The sequence below is a fragment of the Protopterus annectens genome, chromosome 1.part0 (assembly GCF_019279795.1).
Source record: "Protopterus annectens isolate FY-2018-M chromosome 1.part0, PAN1.0, whole genome shotgun sequence".
Taxonomy (NCBI): domain Eukaryota; kingdom Metazoa; phylum Chordata; order Ceratodontiformes; family Protopteridae; genus Protopterus; species Protopterus annectens.
In genome coordinates, this window is record NC_056725.1 from 593,371,668 (window position 1) to 593,396,201 (window position 24,534).

Genomic DNA, 24,534 nt, shown 5'->3' on the forward strand with positions numbered 1-24,534 from the left:
AAGCCAGTTCCTTCTTGGTGGCTGATGCTACCACCATAGCGTCTACAGAGATCCCTTTGCTCCATGCCAGTCTGTCAGAAGGGGGGCTTAAAATTTTGTCAGGGTGATTTGGAATAGGGTCTACGATGTCTGGCTCCTTCCAAGCCCGCAAAGTGATTAAATCCACCAGAGGGTCCGCTGGGGGGGGGGGAGCACCCAGGAAGTAGATGGGCCTGCGCTTAAGGCCTACAGCATCACCGACTCATCTGAGGAAGGCTTTGGGGTGGACCAGCCTCCCTGCTGGAGTAAAGATTCTATGATGTCTCCAGAGAAGACATCCTCAGGAGGTGATCTGGGGGAACCTTCCCCTTCTTCCAAGTCAGTCTCCTCAGTGAGGGACTCCGGGGAGAAGTCCAAGTGCCTCCTCTTGCACGTATGCTTGCGAGGAACCTCTCCAGTGGGGATCTCTGAAGACGGCTCGCAACCCGTCTGATGTTCCTCAAGGGAACCTGTCTGGGGCAGTTTGAGCATGGGCTGTCCCTGTGGTAAAATGATTTGAGTCATACCAGAACCAGGGGGAGTCGGGGTGGAATCCGAAGAAATGGTCAGGGGTCTCGATCCAACTGAGAGGACCCGTTCCACTACACTGAACACCAAAGGAGAGCGAGCGACCTGGGACTCCAGCATAGTAGCTGCTCTCCCCGGGTCCGACAAGCAGATCGGAGCCAGTCCTGAAGGAGACGGAGCACCGAGGGGATGGCCCAGAGCCAACGAAAAAACCTCCACCCCCTCAGATCTGATGTGCAGGCTATGGCTTCGAAAGCCACTCGGATTCGAACTAGTCAGATCCGACGTGCTCAAGGCAACCGCCGGCACTGAGGAAGCAAGTACCATGGGCGCCGACACCCTGACTCCGAACATCCTCAGATCCAAGTACTCCAAAGTGGAGGGTCAGATCAGAGAAGGAGAAATTGGTGAAAAGAAGGGAAGTGAGCTACCCCCTCCGGAGGGAGAGGGAGCTGGCAGGACTCCCATCTGGATCTGCATCCGAATAAAAGTCATCGTTTTACCCATGTCTGATTCCGAGAGACTATGCATGGATCGTGACGAGGTGACTGACTCCGACCTAGCTGGCTAGTGTACAGATGCCCTGGAGGAAGACCTAGGCTCCTCCGGCCCCGGAGAAAAATGTGGTGATTGGAGCCAAGGGGAGGTAGGTTTAGTAACCACATGAGCCTTAGGAGGAGGCCCAGCTGGGGTGGAATGATCCAAGGACCTCTTCCTGTGTCTTTCAGCCTTGTGTTCTCTCTTGGGTTTCTTCTGGCAAACAGAAACCCCTTCTCCAGGCATAGAAGAGGGAGGTTGAGTCCCGGCCTTGGAGGGAGAGACAGAGAGAGAGAAGGAGTGACAGAGACCAAAGGAACGGTCACAGCCGTGACTGCCAAAGTAGAAGTGGCAGCCTCAGAAGCAGGGAGAAGGCCCTTCATAATAAGCTTTGCCCTGCGGTCCCTCAGGGCTGGCAGGTTAAAGCCCGCACAAATACCACATTCAGAAGATAGGTGAGACACACCCAAGCATACAATGCACAGATTGTGTCCATCAGCAGGCGACAACTTGTGGCCACACTCTGTGAATTTTCTAAACATTTTGTTTAGGCTGTTCAGCCATTATCAACAACAAAAGCCTAAGACTACCTAGTATGCCACCCACACACACACACACACACACACACACACACACACACACACACACACACACACACACACACACACACACACACAAGGTGAGGGAGGAATTACTTTTTTTGAAAACTTTTTAAACTAGAAAAAGCACGACACACCAGCGAGGGGCATGGAGAGGGAAACTACACTAACTCACCTAACACACAAACTGCAAAAACGCGCTGAAGCAAAACTCAAAGTACTCACTATACCCGGAGCTCAGATATCATGATGCAAACGCGGCAAACGAGATCTGAGGGAGGGAAGGAAGGTGGTGGCAGTGTATTATGGGTAGGGGGGAGCTTGGAGCTCAGAGCAGATGTTCGTGAATTTGCCGGCTCAGATCTGAGTCGGAACCATAACCCGCAGGTTGATGGCCAAATGAAGTAAACTACTTCAGATCTAAAGGTAATAAAAACATTTTCACTGCTTGTAACTTGCTATCCATATCCATAAACAAGAGCTTTCATTTCCGCAGTTTTTATATTATCTTTGTTTAGTTTCTTCTCACATATCCTTGGCTGCCAAAACGGAAGCCTTTTTAATCCATATTACTACATACATCATTTTATCATGTCTCCATAAAAATGGCTACTGCTGAACCAATTCATGTGTGGGTACACAGTTTACAGCTATACCCTTTGTTTCATGTTTATTAATTTTATATCCCCAAAAGACTTGAAACTGTCTCAGAATATTCCACAACAGTAATATGTCCTTTTCTGGTTTTAGCAGGTACAAAATAATGTCATCTGCAAATAAACCCAACTTTTCTTGACTATCATACCAATTATATCCTTGAATTTCTGTGTCCCTTATTGTCTTTGCCAATGGCTCTAAATACTAAGCAAATAAAGGTGAAATAAGGCACCTCTGTCTGGTTCTTATGTGCAGACACAACTTGGAGAGGAGCCCTCCCACTTCAATACTTGCCTCCGATTCTTCATAAAGCCTCTTAATGAATTCTATTATTGTATTAGGCAATGTAAATGCTTCCATTGTCCTACTCATAATATCTCAGCTTACTCTATTGAATGCTTTCTTTACATCAAGACGCACCAACAGCAGAGGTATTTTCTTACATTATGTTTCCCAATGGATCACCGCTGTAATATTAATGCTGTCAGATGTTCGTTTCCCCTCCACAAAACCATAATGATCCATATCTATCAATTTTGGCAACACCTATGCCAATCTTTCAGCTATTAGCATTGAGGAAATATTCTGTATATCATTTAGGTATCAAATAAAAATTACTTGGGTAGGCACAAAGTAAAAATGTTTATATCCCACACATCCAGGCACAAGTGCAAAGCTTACCTAACAGCAAGAGGTGTGGCAGGTTCAACCTTTGGCTTTTGTTTTTGCAAAGTTTCCTCTTCATGTTTATGCTTCCATCCAAGCCAGCCACTGAAAAAAAGGAAGACACAGGATCCATATGAAACTGCAGTGTACCAATATTCTGTCACTATGCTAATATGTTTTCATTGTAACTCAAAGCACAAGGAGAGTACATTCACTACAATGTCACCAGTAAATCCAAAGTGGTAGGCACGGACAAGCTCCTGCGATGTTATAAAAAACAAGACCATTAAAAGCACACACTGTTTATTCACGTGAATGAACAGTGTGTGGTTTTAATGGTCTTGTTTTTTATAACATCACAGGAGCTTATCTGTGACTACCCATTATGTTTTCATTGTACTTAACCAAGCATTAAGGAATTACCTTGCTGCATTAAAGAATGCCGTTGTAAGCTTGCTGGCAACTGCTAAGGCAACATGTGAAAGTAAAGGCTGTGAACTACCCTGTAAAATAAAAATAAACAAATTAAGTAAAATCTTAAAATCTTGATCAAACTTTAATACTGCTCACTGCTACCAAAACATAAACAATAGTTTTGTAAAATCTTACCATAACCATAGATGTCCTTCTCCTCCATGTTGCAGCATTCAAAATCCTTGGGTTATGCTCTGCTAGCTGCCCGAATGTCTGGCCAGTATACAAAAGCCTCTAGTCACTACTAAGTATGTGGGACATAGGGACATCTAACAATGGCCAAGGGAGCATGGGGACATCTAACATTGGCCAAGGGAGCATGAGACATAAAAGTGATCCCTGCACATACCTTTCCTCAGACCTGAATGCCCCAGTAGGACCCTAGTCCCAGGATTGCTGCACAAGCCATGTACCATCCAAGAAGGGATAGTTTTAATTGAAAATAAAGAGGGTTGGAGGGAGGGAATGAATACTGCAACATGGAAGAAGAGGACATCTATGGTTATGATAAGATTTTATACAACTATTATATGTCCTTCTATTCTCATGTTGGTAAGGGTTGTAGCCTTAACTACGAGTATAGTCTAAGGACTGATGCAGATGCTGCTGATCTGGCAAAGGCTTCTGCAGCATCAAAGCTGCATCTAACTGAATGTCTAGTGACTTGAGAAGACAATGAGATGAGGCTAGATATTTGAGCCTTGGGAGGTGAATGCTAGGGAGATCTACCAAAAGCTTGGTAACCTGAGTCAAAAGGGCCAGGGCATACTTAAACATATGTGTCTGGTAATTTACTGCCCTAAAGGCCAAGGTAGCAGAAGTGTTAACTTTTTTTCCAATGCGCTCCACTGTCTTACTGTCCTTACCTGTGGGAAGGACAGAGGTGAAGGGAAGCAGTCTAGATGGTTTACCTGCAGAAATTGAAACAGTACCAGGGTCTGCAACAGGGCATTTAATCAAGAATTTTTTCCTTCAGGGACCTTATAGAACTTGTCCAGCCTTCGAGAGGCAGGTGGTTGGGAATCCGGATTCACAAAGGCTAAACTGAAAGCATTCAAATAAGGCTGGTAAGATTGTAGGAATGGCACAAAGAGCCGGGGTGTCCATCTGCAAGAGCTCATAGTATCTTTTTTGGACCTCTGACATTTCAGAGGAATCCCACTTAAAATATTCTTTCATTTTTGAGATGGTCTCACCAAAGTGAGGCCCTCTCCTGGGGAGTCTGTCTCAGCAGAGTCCTCCTCTGGGGAAGCATACCCAAGACTGGATGGCATCCGATACATGTAAGAAAGAGAATCCTCCGAAGATTCCTCATCTTCAGGTTTGATAGTGTCCTTGACCTGAGGCCTGGGTCTAATAAGTGTGTGTGGGGGGGGGCTCAGCCGGTGGAGAGGCAGGCATAGCAGGCCTTAGGGCCATAAAATCATTAAACAGGCTCTGGGAGGAGACCTGCCAGTCAGGTTGGCTTTCTGCGGGGAGGGTGACATGTTTAGTCTTTTGCTTCTTTTTCAGGGAAGGCCTACAGGGCATAAGGCCTAAGGAGTACCTAGACTCTGTTTGCACTGAAGCAGCGGAAGAACCTGTCTGGACAGCCACAACAAGCGAAGGTTCCCCCTTGTCGGTGGCGGTCAATGTCTGCGAAACCTCCACAGACATGCTTTCCCTCCAGATTCTGCGGCATCCCAAACGGTACCTGCTACACCTATTTCAGCAGATTCCGAATGTTCCTCCAGGCGAATGTCGGCCACAGGAAGGATGTCGGGTGGAGGTGATGTAGCAGCAGGTTCAGGTCTGGAGACTTTGGCCTTCTTTTTGGGTGGCTCTAAGGTCTGACCGGATGGCCCTTCCACCTCTAGTGCCAGGTATTTAAGACACTGGATTTCTAAGTAAATGTTAAGACCATGCAGATGACTGCAGAGTGTCTTAGGTACGAGGGCCTGACCATGCAAGTTTCATGGTCGTGTGTAGGTCCCAAGCAGAAAAGGCAGAGCTCATGAGTGTCCTTATGGGGGATCTGATGTCTGCACCTGCACTTTCCTTTCCTGGATGACATGAACCTAAACAGGCATGCAGTGACCCAAAAGAATTAGAAAAAAACAGCTCCGATGGGGTACTTATATTTTAAATTTGAAGATCCAATGGCAGGGACAGCAGGAAGAGCTGACATTCCACTGGCGGCAGACAAGTTTTGCGGAAAGGTACATGCAGGCATCACTTTTATGGCCCACGGTCTCTCAGCCACTGTCACATGTCCCACGTACCTATCAGTGACTAGGAGTTTTTGTATACTGGCCGGACGTTCGGGTAGCTAGCAGAGGATAAACCAAGGGTTCTGAATACTGCAACATGAGAACAGAAGGACATCTATGAACGACAGTGCGTAAATATCATGATCATTAGCACAGTCTCTCTTCAGTACACAACTATTGTAACATGTCTACCCTATTTCATCATCCACTTTTATGTCCCATGCCTAAATGTGCCAATCGTGGTAGCTATATGTTCTGTAATAAAAGTACTTCACAAAGCACTGACCAATCATGTCTGTAACTGAAATTCTGATTTCTGCAAGCATCAGCTAATTCTATAACTGAAGAGCAAGATATTTCCCATTAGTGATTCCAAAATGGGTGGCAGGTTATTATGGCAGTGAATCATGCTCATCTATCTTAACAGTAGAACTTAGGATAACACTTGCTCAACCCTTAAAAAAAAAAAAAAAAAAAACTACTTTTTTCCCTAAATCCCTCTTCCACTCCCATGAAAAAACAAAATCTGAAGTCCTCTCTTTCTTGATAACATAACCACTGAAGTCACTTCTCAAAGCAAATTATTAGGAATGATTGTGAATGATAATCTTAAATTCGTTCTGGACATACAAATTTGCATAAGAAAACTCATCAAAAGGTAGAAATGTTTTACAGAGCCAAAAACTTTCTAAATGAAGGAACTACACTTGCCACTACTTATTTCCTCCCTACATTTCTTTATAGTGCTCCCATCATTACTAACATCAGGCATCCCAAAAATCAAAACTTGAACAATGCTATAAAAATTATAAATTTGTAGCAAATACCCCTTTTCAAAACCCACCACTGTATAGTACTAAAAAGCCTAAAATGGCTAGAAGTATCCCATGAGTTAACATATACACAGCTTCTTACCACCTATTAAATTATCCAGAATCCATCTACTTGTCCAGGATTAAATAACATTCCACACAACTATGTTTCCAGTTAATAATTACAATCCAATGACCACAAATTCCTGCCTGTCCATAAACCTATCAAATCTGCTGGGCAATGTCTTTACTCATATTATGTTGCTAAGGCCTGGAATTCTTTTTCTCTATCCATTAGGTTAATACCTTCCTCCTCCCATCCTTCAAAACCTTTCTGAAAGATTTCCTAGCTAAAATCTGTCCATGTTCTTACTTAACATCAGGATAAACTATACTAAATATGTACAAAAAATACCTTGTCATACCTTATATCTCCTTGCTATCCCTTCTTCATTTACTTCCTTACTTCTATCAATTTCTCTCCCTTGGCTTCCTCTCTAAATATACCATAAGCCTGTTTTTTTCTCACTTTGTACTGCAATTACTGTCTGTATTCTACTAACTTACCTTTAATTTCTCTATAAACTGGCTAAAATTTCTCTAACTATTAAATCATTGTCATATACAGAATAGTTATGTAAAATCTTACTAGAACCATAGACATCCTTCTCCTCTGTGCTGCAGTATTCTTTACATACGGGTTGTATTCCACCTAATGACCAGACGTCCGTCCTGTATACAACAGTTTAACGCCACTGCCTATATGTGGGACGTCACACGAAGGCACAGAAAACATCAGCCATAAAAGGGATGTCTGCACGTACAATCTTCAGAATAAGACAGCCCCATGAGGAACAGAAATCCAAAGGGAGACTAAGGAGGAGTCATCCTAAGAAAGAACAAGATGTAGGGGGAAGGCGGGTGGGACAAAATACTGCAACATAGAAAAGGAGGACATAAATGGTTATGGTAAGATTTTACACAATTTTCCTATGTCCTTCTATTCAATGTTGCAGTATTCTGTACATATGGGAGAGTGCAAAAGCTGAAAGGGAACCCAGACAGGAGGATGGAGAAGAGAAAGACTAAGAAGAAACATTTTCCACATATCCATGCAGAACTGCCCTGGCAAATCCTGCCCAGGATCTGGAGATAGTGTCCAACTTGTAATGCTTTGTAAAGGTATGAACAGATGACCAGGTGGCACCTTCCAAAATGGAGTGAGCATCTAGGCCTTTGAAGAAACCCCTGAGGATGCAACTGATCTGATGGAATGGACCTTAATGAAAGATTATAAGGATTTCCCATGAAAATCATAGCAAAATACAATGGCCTTAGAAATCCAAGCAGAGATGCTTTGTTTGGAAACAGGTAAACCGAGTGTCCTGAGATGAAAGGACACAAAGTTGATCAGACTTCCTAATGGACTTAGTTTTGTCAAGGTAAAATCTGAGTTGTCTACGTACATCTAAAGAATGCAGAACCCTCTCACTAAAGGATTGAGGAGAAGGGATGAAAATAGACAAATGGATGGACTGATTCAGAAAAAAACTCATTCACCGCTTTAGGCATGAAGAAAGGATTAGTTCTCAAAGACACACTGTCCTTGTGGAAAACCACAAAGGGAGGTGAAGCCATCAATGCCTGAATTTCAGAGACCATTCTAGCAGAGGTTAAGGCTACTATAAGTACTGTTTTCCAGGTGCAAAACTTTAGAGAAGCTGAAGCCACTGTCTCAAAAGGAGCCTGAGTAAGCTTCTCTAATACATAGTTAAGATCCCAAGGAGGAGGAACTGGTTTCCTGGGAGGTTTCATGTGTAGGATGCCTTAAAGAAAAAGCTTAACCTCTATCCTGGAAGCTAAAGGGGAAGTTAAAGGCAAGCAAGCAGGCAAGGCTGAACAGTGGACCGTGACTGAGGAATAGGAAAGACCACTCTTAAGCAACTCGCACAGGTAAGAGAGCACTAAAAGAATATTTGCAAAGGGGATTCTCTTTTCTTTTTTGGCACCAGATGGAAAAATCTTCTCCACTTGGAAATGTAAGATTTTCTAGTATTGGGTTTCCTTACCTGCTGCAAAACCTTTTTCTGAAGGGAGAAAAACCATCATCAAGTCTGCCCTGAGCCTGGATCCCAGGAATACAAGATCTTGACTTAGTGTCAAACTTGATTTCTTGAAGTTTATTGAGAATCCTAGGCTCTGCAGAAAGGGAACAGCTAGGTCCAGTTCTTGGAGTAGCAGGTCAGGACTGCTGTCCAGAAAGAGCAGATTGTCCAAGTAGGGGTATGTTTGGAGGCCTTTCAATCTTAAATAGGCAATGGCTGGGGCCAGGCACTTTGTGAATACCCTTGGAGCTGTGGAAAGACCAAAAGGCAAGACAGAAAATTGAAAGTGCAAAGAACCCACCGAGAAACGCAAGAACTTCCTGAACTGTGGGTGAGCAGGGATATGCAGATAGGCATCTCTGATATCCAGATAAGCTAGGAAAGCTTGAGGAGGAACCAGGGGAAGCAGGGATTGCAAAAATAGCATCCTGAAAGAAGGCACCATCAGGAAAGTGTTCAATAGGGAAAGATACAGGTTAGGCTCCCAAGGACTCCCTTTTCTTGGGACAAGAAACATCCTGGAGTAAAACCCCCTAACTTGTTGGTCTGGAGGACCAGGCTGAATACTGCCTTGGTTGGAAAGTTGAGCTAGTAACAGAGGAATTACATGTAGTTGACTGGAGGGTGGCTGAGGTATCTCCTGAAAGGGGGGGGGGGGAGGGTGGCTGAGGTATCTCCTGAAAAGGGGGGGGGGGTGGCTGAGGTATCTCCTGAAAGGGGGGGGGGAGGGAAAGAGTCTTCCAAGTCATAAAGTATCCGTTTTGGATGACTGAAATCACCTAGGAATCCTGAGTGATTTCCTTCCAAGCTAAGAGGGAAAGAGAAAGGCAAAGCGATAAAGGAGTAAGACTTGGAAGATGAAGCTGAGAGTCACACGGGACTTTGCCAGGGTTGAAGGGGTTGCTGAGGAGAAGAAACAGAAGCAACTGCCTTAGAGTGAGGGGGGGTCTTCTGGAAGACATTCATGGCCTAGATGCAGAAGGAGTAGAAGTGGAGGAGCGAGCAATTTTCCTGACAAAGGGAGTCTTGCCAGGGAAATTTCTATGGAATTTAGGGACTGTGGATACAAGTGTTTCAAATCCTGGAGCTCCTTACCTTTTTTCTTTCAGGGATTTGAAGAGTTCTGCAACTACCTTGTAAAATAGGGAAGAATTGTCCAAAGCAGCATCAAGCAATTTGGCCTTAATGTCATCAGGGAGAGCCTGAAGATGTAGCCAGAAATGCCTCCTGAGAACAGAAGCAGAAGCTGCTGCCCTGGAAGATGCCTCTACTGCATCATAACTACATTTGATTGAATGTCTAGCTACCGGGGAGGAAGCAAACAAAAGAAAAAAGTCAGTGATTCAGATAAATGGGAGAGAGTCTGGGAAGCCTGAGAATGCAAGGCTAAAGCATACCTAGACATAGGTGCTTGGTAATTAATAGCTCTGATAGCCAAGGTGGAAGAGATATAGACCTTTTTCCCCATCCTTTCCCAAATCTTACTTTCTTTGTCAGAAGGAAGCAACTTTGTAGAAGGAGAAACAAGAGAGGGTTTGTCAGAAGCAATGGAGACTACAGCAGGATCAGCTGAGGGGAATTTTAAAAGAAACTTACAATCCTCCGGGACCTTATAAAAATGCCCAGTTCTTTTAGGGGCAGAAAGTACAGATGTGTACACTTACCATAAATGTAGATGTTCGAGTGTATTCACTGTTGCAGTCATTACATTTGGGTAATCTGCTGGCAGGTTGCCCTCAGTCGACCTGAATTCCAAAGTTTTGGGTCCTGCGTCGGTTGCTGTCTCCTTTTCCATGACATCAGGGGTATGAACCATGCAGCCGATGCCATTTTCTTTAGTTTTTCTTGCCCCCGATGTCAGGTGCCCCCAAAAAGGTAGCAGAAATATATATATATATATATATATATATATATATATATATATATATATATATATATATATGCATGCATCAATATAAACTTTACCTTCATCTACAAGCAAATACACCACATAGGTTGTAGAAGATAGAGAAGGAAAGATAAACTCCAGAATGACAGGGGGATGGCGGGAGGGTAAACTGGACTGCAACAGTGAATCACTCAAACATCTACATTTATGGTAAGTGTACACAATTGCAGTATGTTCTTCGTGTTTCACTGTTGCAGTCATTACATTTGGGTAGAATCCCAAAGCTATGGTTGGAGGGCTGGAGATAAACAGCATTAGGAGCGGCTATAAGGCCCTGCAGAAGTGCAGTGGCAAAGCCTGCTCTGGATTTAGAGTAGAAAGACAAATGATAATGCTTTGTAAAGGTGTGAACAGAACTCCAAGTAGCAGCCTCTAGAATGTCTTTAGTTGGTACTCCCCTTAGAAAGGCTGCTGAAGTTAGCTGCAGCTCTGGTGGAATGAGACCTAATGCCCTCGGGCGCAGGTTTTCCAATGGTGTAAGTAGCAGAAATGGATGCAGTGGCTTATCCACTTTGAACTTGTCTGCTTTGAAATAGCCTTGCCCTCTGATCCTGCAGCACGTCACTAGTAATTGCTCAGTTTTTCTTAGAGCTTTAGTCCTGCTTAAGTAGAATCTTAGCTGTCTGTGTATGTCCAAGGAATGTAGAATTCTCTCCCCCTTGTTCTGCGGATTTGGATAAAAGGATGGCAGATTAATTGTTTGGTTAAGAGCCACACTGGAAACCACCTTAGGCATAAAAGTAGGATTTCTCCTCAGAGATACCCTGTCTGGGTAAAATATGATGAAAGGCTCTATAGCTATGAGGGCCTGCAGCTCTGAAACTCTTTTTGCTGGAGTAATTGCTAGTAGCAGAGCTGTTTTCCATAAGAACTTTATATCAGCGGTAGCAGCTGGTTCAAATGGAGGCAGGGTGAGCTTTTCCAACACATAATTGAGGTCCCATGCAGGCAATGGTGATCTTCTAAAAGGCCTTAAATTTTTGGATCCTCTAAGATACTGCTTTAGTAAAGGATGAAAAAAGATTGGTGGCTCTCTATTGTAATGAGCCGAAATGGCAGAGGCATGATTTTTAACTGATGAGAAAGATAGGCCTTTGTCAAGCATCTCAGTTAAGTATTGCAATATCTGAGGAATATTTGGCTCTGCGGTATCAGTTCCTTGTGCTCGATTCCAAGCACAGAATCACTTCCATTTGTCAGCATAATATTTTCTAGTACTAGGCCTTCTGGCTTCCAAAATGACATCCATCACAGCTTTACTGAGAGGTGTTTTTTGTATGACTACATGATCAGCCATGCTGCCAGGTTCAGAGTCTGTAGTTGATTGTGCAGGATCTGACTGTTTTGCTGGGACAGTAGTTGTGGTCTTTGAGGCAAGGTCCATTGCTGGGTATTGAGACAAGTTCCTTAGGATTAGGTACCAGTACTGGCGGGGCCAGTCCAGGGCAATTAGTATCATCTTTGGTTTCTCTGGTCTGACTTTTAGGAGGACCTTGGGGAGAAGAGGGAGAGGAGGAAAGGCGTAAAGTGATAGGTTTTTCCAACCGAAGGACAGGGCATCCATTTTCCATGCTTATCTGTGATAAGTCCTTGTGCAGAAACTTTTCAATTGATAATTTTGAAGAGAGACAAATAGATCTATGTCTGGGCTCCCCCATTTTTCTGTTATCATGCTGAAGACTTGTGGATTTAGTTTCCACTTGTGAGGATCCATACGGTTTCTGCTTAAATCGCCTGCCAGAATGTTTTGTTTTCCTGGCAGGATTTGAGCTTGAAAATGTATTTGGTAGGTCAAAGCTGTGTTCCACAGTGCCATGGCTAATCTGCAAAAGGGGTATGAGTGTGTGCCCCCTTGTTTGTTTATATACCACATGACTGTGGTGTTGTCCATCTTTATCAGTAGTTGTCCTGGACGAAGTAAGTCCTTGAAGGCTGTTAGGGCATTTTGAACAGCTAGCATCTCTTTCTGGTTGATATGCAGATGCATTTGTTTTGGTGACCATATGCCCTGAATGCATCTTTCTGCCATGTGGGCCCCCCAGGCATAATCTGATGCGTCTGTTTTTATGGTTTGGCTGGCAGGGGGTAGAGTGAATGACCGTCCCATGTTCTGGTGACATGCCTTTGCCCACCATAGAAACTCCTGTTGCAGGCAGGGAATGAGAGGAATCATTGTTTCCAGATTGTGAGAATGCTGACTCCATAAACGTTTTAGGTACCATTGAAGTTTCCTCATATGCCGTCTTGCATATGGAATCAGTAGGATGCAGGATGCCATGAAGCCCAGAGCCTGCAGAATTTGTCTAGTAGAAGACTGGGTTTTTGTTGCCATCAGTTTGAAGTAAGTAGTCAGTTGCCTTTGCTTGTCTGGCGTGAGGTAAGCCATCTGGGCAGTTGTATTCAAGCTTGCACCCAGGAATGTTATCTTTTGAGAGGGTACCAGTTGCGATTTATTTTCGTTTATTGTGTACCCTGGGCATGTTAGAAGCCTTTTCACAAATGCCAGGTGTCGAAGAAGAGTGTCCTTGTTCTCTGCTTGAATGAGACAGTCGTCCAAGTAAGGATATATTTGTATACTTCTTTGTCTGCAAAATGCAATTACTGGTGCCAGGGACTTTGTAAAGACCCTGGGCGCAGTAGATAAGCCAAAGGGCAGTGCAGAGAATTGGTAATGCATTAAGCCAGCTTGAATCTGAGGTATCTTCTGCATGATTGTCTTATTGGGACATGCAAGTATGCTTCTTTTAGGTCTAAAGTCACCAGCCAAGCACTCTTGCCCAGCATGGGCAGAAGCTGCTGCAAAGTCAGAATTTTGAAATGTCCAGGTATGAGTTCAAAATCGATAAGTCCAGTATTGGCCGCCAGGCCTTGTCCTTTCTGGGTACCAAGAACAGTCGAGTAAAAACCTTGTCCTTTTTCCTGTTCTGGTACTGTCTGAATGGCTCACATATCCATGAGTGACGCAACCTATTTCTGTGCCTCTGCCCATTGATTTTTTGGCAGATCTGGCCAACCATTTGCCATTGTCAAAGTGTGGAAATGGAATCTGTATCCCTGTGATACAATACTTAGTACCCACTTGTCCTGGGTTATTAACTGCCAATTTTGAGCAAAAAGTGCTAGTTTTCCCCCCTACGGGTGCTGCCATAAGATAAGTGCTTGGTGTAGGCAGAGGGAAGTCATTGGGATTGCTTTCTGTAGGTTTGCGCTTTATCTCCTCCAGATTTGGAGGTGGAAGCGCCCCATTGCTTTGACCTGTATGAATCTTGCGCCTGATATCTGGAACCCTTAGGGCGCCTGGATTTGCCCCTTTGAGCTCTGTCTGACACAGGAAAGGACCAATTTTTTGTAGGCCAGTGTCTACTGAATCTTGGTGGCTGCACTTGTAAGAAGTCTTTAACAGTTTGCATAGACTTAGCTTTGTCTTCCATTTTCTTTAAAACCTCTTCTGCCTCAATTCCAAACAGAGAATCGTGCTGTAAAGGTGCATCTAGCAATTTAGCTTTAACATTATCAGGCAAATTTTGTTCCTTTAACCAGGCATGCCTCCTAATCACAGACCCAGTAACTGCGGCCCTGCAGGAGGCCTCTAAGGAATCAAAATCACATTGCAAAGTATGCTTTCCAACTTGTTCAGCTGCATGCAATAATTCCTGCAATTCTGTATTTTCTGCACATTCTGAAATCAACATCATTTTCTGTTTCAGCAATCCCATAACATGTTGTTGGTACTTAAGCATATGAAATTGACAGTTTAAGGCCCTGACTGCCAAGGTTGCAGATGCATAAACCTTTTTTCTCCATCTGTCCAGTGCCCTTGAATCTCTGTCAGACGGGGTAGGATTTTTTGCTGTTGAGGCCTTAACTCCCTTTGGACCCTGTGAAATATTTTCAGGATCAGCAGCAGGGTTTCTAAATAAAAATGTATGTGAGTAAGGGACCCTGTAATATCTGTCAGGCTTACTGGGAGCTGGAGGTAAGGAGTCAGGGGTCAAGCTTGACTCCGAAAACACATCATCCACCTTGTCTAAAATAGGGTGAATAGCTAGCTAAAGGCCTGTGCTGAGGGAGAAGAAGGAAATCCCTGAGTCTCATTTTTGATTCTGAGAAGTCTTGACTCTCCCAGTGAAAATGCTCCCTCAAAGTATGCAAGGTTTCTCCAAATGAATAATCCTCAGGAGAAGATGCAGATGAAATAGACTCCTCAGCATCAGAATCCTCATAAGGAGGTATAGATAATTCCTGATCAGAAGAGGAATCAGAAGAAATAGAAACCTGATCTGAAGATTCATAATCAGTGTCTTGCCTAGGCCTCTTATCAGGAGGGGGTGGGTACCCCTGATCAAGGTAATAAGGTCTTCAGCCATTTTGATCATCTGTTTTTTAGGCACAGAGGCCTGTGCACGTGGCTCATGCTTCGTTTTTTTAGTTTTAGAAGTTGCTTTTGTCTTTGGTTTTGCAGCTGTCGTCGGTTTGATATACAAATGTTGAGGTCTGAATACACCCTTAAAAGCCGGTGCCTGCTCAGCGGCTCCGGACCCATCCGAAGGAGGAACATCCGTCGGTCCAATACCTTGAGTATCTTGCGGCCTGGTGGACTCCACATGGGTCTCGGTAGAGGCCTGCGACTCAAGGACAGCGGGTGTCAGGGGCTGCGAAAGGGCCTCACTGAGTACCGGTGAACTGGCGACTGGCTTAAGAGAAGCTTCGTCTGTTTTGGATCTCGACTGCCTTTCTCTGTCCTTTTCTTTGCGTTTTTTATGTACTCTGGTAGTCGGGATTGCTATCCGATGACATTTCTGGGTAGTTAAATCTGTTTCCAAAGTACTTTGATGCAAAAATATACCGACGCTTAATAGTGCGTTGGTTAAATCTAGCACAAAACCGACAGCCAGGCACGTTGTGATCAGGGCCTAGGCAAGGAATACAGTATAAATGGAAATCCTTATGAGGTATTTGCTTCCCACAAGTAATACAATTATTAACTTTTTCTGACATTGGTAAAAAGCAAGAAAAAAATTTCCCCAACGGGTTACTTCAGTTCTGAAACTCAAACTCGAATATTTCAGTAGTTGGCCGACTGGCACTTGCGAAATGCTTCTGCTTCGGACACCGCACGACAAGAAAGACTAAAGAAAATGGTGTCGGCTGCATGTTTTATACCCCTGACGACCTGACGTCATGGAAGAGGAGACAGCAACCGACGCAGGACCCAAGACTTTGGAATTCAGGCCAACTGAGGGCAACCTGCCAGCAGATTACCAAAATGTAATGACTGCAACAGTGAAACACGAAGAACATCTTTGGAAATCTGGGGTTTTACATGCTGATGCAAAGGCATCTAAGAATGCTGGGAGGACTGGAGTGACTACTGAAGGAGCAGGGGCCACCAACTGGAGAAGATCATAACACCTTTTTTGCTCTTCTGCAATTTGGGAAGAATCCCATTTAAAAAATTCCCTAATTTTATTAACTTCCCCAAAAGAAAGTTCTTCTATGGGGGAACCCCCCCCATTAGACTCTTCCTCTGGAGAAGCATATTACGGGGGGGGGGGGATCTGGGTGGAGTAAGCTAAAGAATCTTCATCTGAAGAAGCCCCTTCAGAGTCAGAATCCTGAACTTGATATTCAATAGTCTGCACAGAAGAAGACTCCTGAGGCTCAGATGGCAACACAGAAGATGAGGAAAAAGCAGGGCCATAAACAGGAGAAGCTGAAGCTGGAGCTCTCAAGGCCATCAGAGTTTTAATGAGACCCTCCGAAAAGGCATCCCAATCCAACAGAGGTGTGGAAGGAGCAGCAAGATGCCCAGTCTTCTGCTTCTTGGGGCAGGACTGGTTCCAGAGTCCTCTGAAACAACACACCGTGATTCCCCCAAGTTGTCCAAACTGGACATCTGCATAGCCTTAGATGTTCTCGGATCCCATCTTCTGATGGCTTCCACTGCAGTTCCCACTGAAGAAGCAGACTCTACCTCCAAACACAACACCAAGTTTTCACCAACATGAAGGGGTATGTCGGAGGCAGAAGGCGCAGCCAAAGAGGATTTGGGCCTAGCTTTGCTAACCTTCCCTTTCACAGACAGCTCTGAAGGTCTCCTAGAACCCTTCATCATGTCCCTAGCCAGACATTTGAGTCTCTGGTTTTCTAAATACAGATTTAAAGCTGACAAACGACTACGCAATGTCTTAAGTACAAAGGTCTGACAGACAGAACAGAAAAGATGGTCGTGAGTAGGCCCAAAACAGAACAAGCAAAGCTCAGGAATATCCTTATGGGAAATTTGCCTTCCACGCCTACACTTGCCCTTCCTGGATGACATTAACAACAACAAGAGGCAGCAGTAACAAATTAAATCCCCTACGGGGTACTTACCTGAAGCTGTAAGGCAAACCAACAATACGCAATATAGCAGCCCGAATGTACGAGTCAACCTTTCCGAATGATGGTGAAAAAGTTCTGAAGATTGTACATGCAGACGTCCCTTTTAAGGCTAATGTTTTATGTGCCTTCATGTGACATCCCATGTACAGGCAGTGGGATTAAGCTTTTGTATACAGGCCAGACGTTGAATCGTTGGGCAGAATACAAACTATATGTAAAAAATGCTGCAACACTGAATAGAAGGACATCTTGGTTCTATTCTCAAACAATGTTTTAATATTACATCTAATTTTTGCACAATTATTTAAATTGTATTTGTTTTTTGTACTATTTTTTAAATGTAAAATCATTGTTCTGAAAATGTTTTGTAATAATTTGGAGCTTTTCTCCCCGGGCCTCCTCGGAAAATGGGCTCCTTCCCAGTCGGACTTTCCCAGTAATCGAAAGTCAGAATATACAAATAAATAAAAACTTTCCTTGGACTAGACTTCCAAGATGGCTACACAATGATCAACAGGTTGATCAGAGCTCTCAAAATTTGAAAACTGAAATTGCAAAAAAAAAAAAAAAAAAATCCATCAGTAAGACGTAGTTACTGCATAGTAATTATACTGCCTGAAAGCCAATAAAGAGGAAATTTTGAGAAAGTAACAGAAAATGATTAGATAAAAAATGTATGGCTGGGAAAAATCCTGCAGCTCTTCTGCAAAGAACAGATCAACCTTCAAGTTTGATACAGAAGATAGCTCCAATAATTTAGATAAAAAAATAAAATCAAATGCACTCAAATAAGTTAAACACTAAGAAACATATGCCACCAAACAACAAAAAATGGAAACACAGAAGCAACTTTAACTACCTTTTAAGATGAGCTGATAAAACTGCAAAAAAAATAGAGCATGAAAAGAAGACTAGGCTGGATGAACATGAGGCCTCTCATGAAGAGCTGTTTCAAAACTAGAGTTAAGACAAGAGCACACAGAAAAAAATCTTAAAAGATTTTCTACTACACCTTAGTAACGGGAAAGAACAGACTGTTTTAATTTACAACAGTACAAATAAGCAACTGGACCAATGCTCCACAGCAAGATTTGTTAGCTGAGAGCACATATTGTGGGCATGCTCCAAACATGGCCATGAGAAACCAGCCAAAACATATATAGTTTAACTATAAAGTACAACTATATTGTATATACTATACCTATATAGTATAACTATAGGTGCAATTACATGATTTTGCCTAACTGTGCAACTCTGAGCAAGTCTAATCAGACACCACTCCCAGGCTGAGTTGGAAAAAGGTCCATGGACATCAGGTCTCTTCACTGGAAAACAAACACAAATAAAATAAATCATACCAGTAGAACGAGACAAGCCTGACAAAATTTTAGCAGAAAGGATAAGCATTATAAATTGGGGACAGGAGATTTTTTGTGGAAAATGATATTCACCGTAGGAAGTGAATAATGTTGCAGCAGTAGCCAAAAAGCCTTTTTTTTAGACATTTCATCTAGAGATGAGAAAAAGTTCTCACTCCTCTATATTCCACATTGATTAGAGATATTATGGATTACAATGCTCTTTTTGTAATGTATCTTAAGAGACATACCAAACAACTGGAAAGACTTCAGAGGTTCCCAACTGAATAAGATCATAGACTTAAAAGGCAAGAGCTACCAGGAGAGGCTAAAAGCACTATCCCTTTCTTTAGTGTCGTATAAACTCCTTAGGGGAAATTTCTGACTTCCCTTTTGGAGCACTAGGGATCCAGTAGTCCAAGGCCTCTCATATCTCCAAAAAATCAAACAGTCCCACTAACACTATAACCAGGGATGTGAACCGGCTTCAGCAAATAAACAAAACATGGAAAAAAGATAAAGATTTCCAACTTGGCAGTTGGTGCAGAAGTTAAGGTTGCAAGCTGTAGTTCCTGTGGAACAGGGTTTGATTCCCTCAGCACTCATTTGCCTATTGAGTGACCTTGACCAAATCACTTAATTAGACATTGCAATTGGGTCACCTTGAAAATGGATTGTGCCCAATGGGCCCACCTGGTTAACAAATAGAATTTGTATTTGTCAAGCAACAGATAACCCTTCTCGGAAACAAATTTCCACTCCAAATTAAACAATAGAGCACACACAGTAAAGTACAGTTTTGTACCTACCATAAATGTAGATGTTCGAAGATCCACATTGCTGCAGTCCTTACATATGGGTAGTCCGCTGTCCTCGGTCGGCCCGAATACCAAAGTATTAAGCTGACGTCGGTCAAGGCGCTTAAAACTGACATCAGGACGTCAGGGTACAAAAGCGCATGACCGACGTCATATCCTCAGTCTTTTCTTGCCCCAGATGTCAGAAGGCCCTAAAAAGAAAGGGCAAAGCCAAAAAACAGCAAAAAACAACCAACCACCCCTGCACTATTTACAACCCAAACCACACAACCACCTCTAACTACAGAGGGGAAGGAGGGAGGGTAAATTGGACTGCAGCAATGTGGATCTTCGAACATCTACATTTATGGTAGGTACAAAACTGTACTATGTTCTTCATCTCACATTGCTGCAGTCCTTACATATGGGTAGAATCCCAAAGCAGAGGTAAGGGAGGATGGCAAAACTATAAAGCATTAGGAGCTGCCAAAATGCCCTGTAAAATTGCAGTGGCAAATCCAGCCCTAGATTTAGAGTAAAGTGGAAGGTGGTAATGCTTAGAGAAAGTATGCACTGAACTCCAAGTAGCTGCCTCCAAAATATCCTTAGTAGCCACCCCTTAAAAAGCTGTAGAAGTGGCAGTAGCCCTAGTGGAATGAGGCCTAATCCCAGTTGGAATCTCCTTACCATGATGGGAATAACAGAAAGCAATACAAAACCCAATCCACTTAGAAATAGTTTGTTTTGAAACAGGTTTGCCCTGAGAACACAAAGCAAATGAAACAAACAACTGCTGAGACTGCCTGAACCCTTTAGTTCTGTCCAAATAATATCGCAACTGTCTGTGTATATCCAAAGTGTGCAAAATCTTCTCCCCTTTATTTTGGGGGTTTGCATAAAAAGTAGGCAAATGAATAGTTTGGTTTAAAGCCACACTAGAAACCACTTTAGGCATAAAGGAAGGGTTAGTACGCAAAGACACCCTATCCCTGTGGAAAATTAAGAAAGGCTCAACCGCCATAAGGGCCTGTAATTCAGAAACCCTTCTCGCAGATGTAATGGCCAACAAAAAAGCAGTCTTCCATGATAAATATTTCAACTCGGCAGTCGCTGCAGGCTCAAAAGGTTGTAGAGTGAGTTTCTCCAACACAAAATTGAGATCCCAAGCAGGAGTAGGAGCTCTACGTGGGGGTCTTATATTCTTTGCCCCTCTAAGGAATTGCTTAAGCAAAGGATGAGAAAATAATGGTGGGTCACAGTCATAGTGAGCAGAAATTGCTGCAGCATGAACCTTTATAGAGGAGAAGGACAAACCTTTATCCAATAACTCAGTAAGGTATTGAAGAGCAACACTTAAGTTAGGTTTAGAAACATCAAAGTCCTTTGCTGTACTCCAAATTAAAAATCTCCTCCATTTATCTGCGTAAACTTTCCTTGTACTAGGCCTTCTGGCCTCCAAAATAACATTCAAAACTTGTTGTGGAAGCTGAGACCCTCCAGGGTTTAAAACAGAATATGCCAGGCTGTTAGATGTAGAGAGTGAAGTTTGACATTGAGCAAATGACTGTTCTCCTGAGACAGCAGGTGTGGAATCGAAGGCAAAGGCCATGGAGGCTCCCCTACCAGACTTCTCAGTAATGGGTACCAGTGCTGTCGAGGCCAATCCGGAGCTATTAAAATCATGGTTGGCTTGTCCTGTCTGACCTTCAGGAGTACCTTTGGGAGGAGAGGCAGTGGTGGAAAGGCATACACGTGAAGATTGTTCCAATTGAATGAGAGAGCATCCACTTTCCAAGCTGTGGGATGAAACCTTTTCGTGCAAAACTTTGGCAGCTGGTAATTTAGTGGAGAAGCGAACAGATCTATGTCTGGAGTTCCCCATAACACTGTCAATTTTTGAAATACATGAGGATCCAATTTCCACTCGTGGGGATCCATAATATGTCTGCTCAACACATCTGCTAAGGAGTTCTGTGCTCCTGGCAGAAACCTTGCCTGAAGATTTAGCTGCATACTGAGAGCAGTCTCCCACAAAATCATTGCTTATCTGCATAGAGGATATGAATGTGTCCCCCCTTGCTTGTTGATGTACCACATGACAGTTGTGTTGTCTGTTTGAATCAACACCTGCCCTGGAAGAAGTAAATCCTTGAAAGCTATCAATGCAAATTGGACTGCTAACATCTCCTTCAAGTTGATATGTAAATGTTGAAGTCTGGCAGGCCACGTGTCTTGTATCCATTTTCCATTTAGATGAGCTCCCCAAGCTTTGTCTGAGGCATCTGTCGTTAGAATCTGACTCGCCTCTGGTCGGGTCACAAAGAGTCCCTTGTTTAGGTGACATTCCTGAGCCCACCACAAAAATTCCTTTTGAATGTGCAAGGTATTATCTGAATGACAGTGTCCATATCTTGGCAGTGTTGCGTCCATACATTTTTGAGATACCATTGTAGCTTCCTCATATGCAGTTTGGCATTGGGAAGTACCAGAATACAAGATGCCATGAACCCCAAGGCTTGAAGGACTGTCCTTGCAGTCAGCCTGGACTGACGAGACAATTGATGGAAATAAAGAGAAAGATTCTTTCGTTTGTCCGGGGTCAAAAAGGCCATCTGGGATGCTGTATTCAGTCTCACACCCAGAAAGCACATGTCCTGAGAGGGTACTAGACTGGACTTTATTTCGTTCACAGAATACCCTAGGCATCTTAACACTGCCATCACATACTGTAAATGATGAAGACGTTCGTCCTTTCCTTGAGCCAGAATCAGGCAATCGTCCAAATAAGGATAGATTTGTATTCCTCTTAGCCTGAAGAAAGCTACCACTGGAGCCAGAACCTTCGTGAACACTCTGGGCGCAGTAGATAAGCCAAAGGGCAATGCAGAGAACTGATAATGAAAAGTCCCAGCCCGAAAACGCAGATACTTCCTGCAACTGGGCCTGATAGGAACATGAAGGTAAGCCTCCTTGAGATCCAGAGTCACCATCCAGTGATCTTTGCCCAGCAGAGGTAAAAGCTGCTGTAACGTCAACATTTTGAACTTGGGAATGTCCAGATATGTGTTGAGGATAGATAAGTCCAAAATGGGTCTCCACGTGTCCCCTTTCTTTGGTACTAGAAACAGGCGAGAATAAAATCCTAGGCCCACTTCTGGCAGAGGGACCGGTTGTATAGCTCCTATTTGAAGTAGAAGAGAAATTTGGTTGTGAGCCTCTAGTCTTTGCTGAGGAGGAATGTCCGGCATGCCTTTGAAAGGAGGCAAGGTATGGAAATAAAACTTGTAACCTCGGTGTATGATATCCAGTACCCATTTGTCTTGGGTAATTAAAATCCAATTTTCCTTGAAAAGTGCCAACCTTCCTCCCAAAGGTGCTGCCAGGCAAGAGGGATCTGGCAGCTGAAAAGTAGGTCATTGGGCCTGTTTACGAAAGGACTGGCCCCTACCCTCACTCAAGATTGCGCAGGTGAACTCCTGTTCTAGGTCTGAAGGAACTCTGAGCTCTGCCCCTACCACGCCTAGATCTACCCCTAGACTGAGAATCATAAGAAGGATACGGCCACCCCTTAGCAGGCCAATTCCTACTAAACTTTGGAGGCTGAACTTGCAAAAAATCCTTAACAGTCTGCATAGACTTAGCCTTGTCCTCCATTTTCTTCAAGACTGATTCCACAGGTGGACCAAACAACACTTCAGACTGCAAAGGAGCATCCAAAATCCTTGTTTTAACATGGTCAGAAAAATTCTGATCCTTCAGCCAGGCGTGCCTGCGAAGAACTGAACCAGTGGCAGCCACCCTAGACGAGGCCTGCACAGCATCAAAACCAAATTGTAAAGAATGCTTACCAACCTGCTCAGAGACATGCACCAAATCTTGTAATTCTTTACACTCAATGCCTTCTGCCAGAGCATCCACCTTAGATTTCAATTGAGAAAGAAGAAAGTTTTGATATTTCAACATATGAAACTGGCAATTCAAAGCCCTCATTGCTAAGGTAGAAGAAGTATAGACCTTCTTTCCCCATCTATCCAAAGCTCTGGCCTCTTTATCTAGAGGAACCGGATTTTTTACAACAGAGGCCTTGAAACCCTTGGGTCCCTGACTAATAGTTTCTGGGTCCGCCCTAGGACTCTTATAAAGATATTTATGAGCCTCAGGCACCCTGTAATATCTATCTGGTTTAACAGGCGCAGGAGGCAGAGAATCAGGATTAAGCGAAGCCTCTGAAAACACATCCTGCACAACATACAGAACAGGTGGTATAGCTAAGGGCCTATGTTGAGGTAAAAGCAAAAATTCCCTAAGCCTTTTCCGAGAATCAGAGAAGTCTTGACCTTCCCACTTAAAATGCTCCCTCATAGAGTGAAGTGTCTCTGAAAAGAAAAATCCTCTGGAGGAGAAGCAGAAGGAGTGGAATCTTCTGCATCAGAATCAGAATAAGGAGAGTACTCCTGCAAGTCTTCAGTCAAGACTCTGAAACATCTGAAGCCTGTTCAAAACTTCCCAACTCTGGCTCCACCCTAGGCCTCTTATCAGGAGGGGGCAAAGAACCTCTAATCAGAGTAATCAAATCTTCTGCCATTTTAAGCATGTGCTTCTTAGGCACAGACCCTGCTGAACTAGGAGTGACACCAACAGAAGCTAAACTTGGCCTGCCCCTGGGAGAAGCCTTGGAAACAGAAGGAGAGGGCCTAATCACCCTGGGAAGGGAGGGGAGTACAGTAACCTGAGAAGCCCCTTCAGCCTGCCCTGCCTCAAGAGAGGGCACATCCTGCAAAATTAAAGTCTCCCCCTGAGACTCTAAAGAAGTCTCCGTCGGACCCACCGGTTCCACTGAAGCCTCTAAAGAACTGGCGTCCGGAACGGACGACTCATCTTGCCTGGGTTTAACTGTTTTGTCTTTGCGCTTCTTCGTGGAAGCGGGCGCCGGAGAATCCGACGGCATATTATAATTGCACCGCTTACCGAAGACCAGCCTAGCACAATCTAACCTTCGCTTAATAGTGCGCTTATTAAACCTAGCACAAAAGCGACACCCGACTACGTCGTGCTCAGGCCCCAAACAAGGAATGCACAAAGAATGATAATCCCTATGCGGTATCTGTTTCCCACAAGAAATACAATTATTCACTTTTTCTGACATCCGGTACTACACTGAGGCAAGAAAAAACCAAAATAATCCCCAACGGGGTACTTAGCCAACTTGGATTTGGTCTGAAACTCCGAACTCGAAAAATTTTAGAACGCCGAACGGCACTTGCAACGCTGCTTCTGCATCGGACCATGCGGCAAAAAAGACTGGGGATATGACGTCGGTCATGCGCTTTTGTACCCTGACGTCCTGATGTCAGTTTTAAGCGCCTTGACCGACGTCAGCCTAATACTTTGGTATTCGGGCC

General features: G+C 43.8%; 1 protein-coding gene across 1 annotated transcript in view; it reads right to left on the reverse strand.

Annotated features, from left to right (window-relative positions):
* Window positions 1–24,534, reverse strand: part of RAB3GAP2 (RAB3 GTPase activating non-catalytic protein subunit 2) — a 2,949,955-nt gene that overhangs the window by 1,694,787 nt on the left and 1,230,634 nt on the right. Inside the window, exons 11-12 of the mRNA XM_044061656.1 lie at window positions 3,429–3,508; window positions 3,021–3,110 (exon numbers count right to left, since the gene is read on the reverse strand). Of these exons, the coding sequence (XP_043917591.1) occupies window positions 3,021–3,110; window positions 3,429–3,508 (170 nt within the window). The remainder of the gene's footprint in view (window positions 1–3,020; window positions 3,111–3,428; window positions 3,509–24,534) is intronic.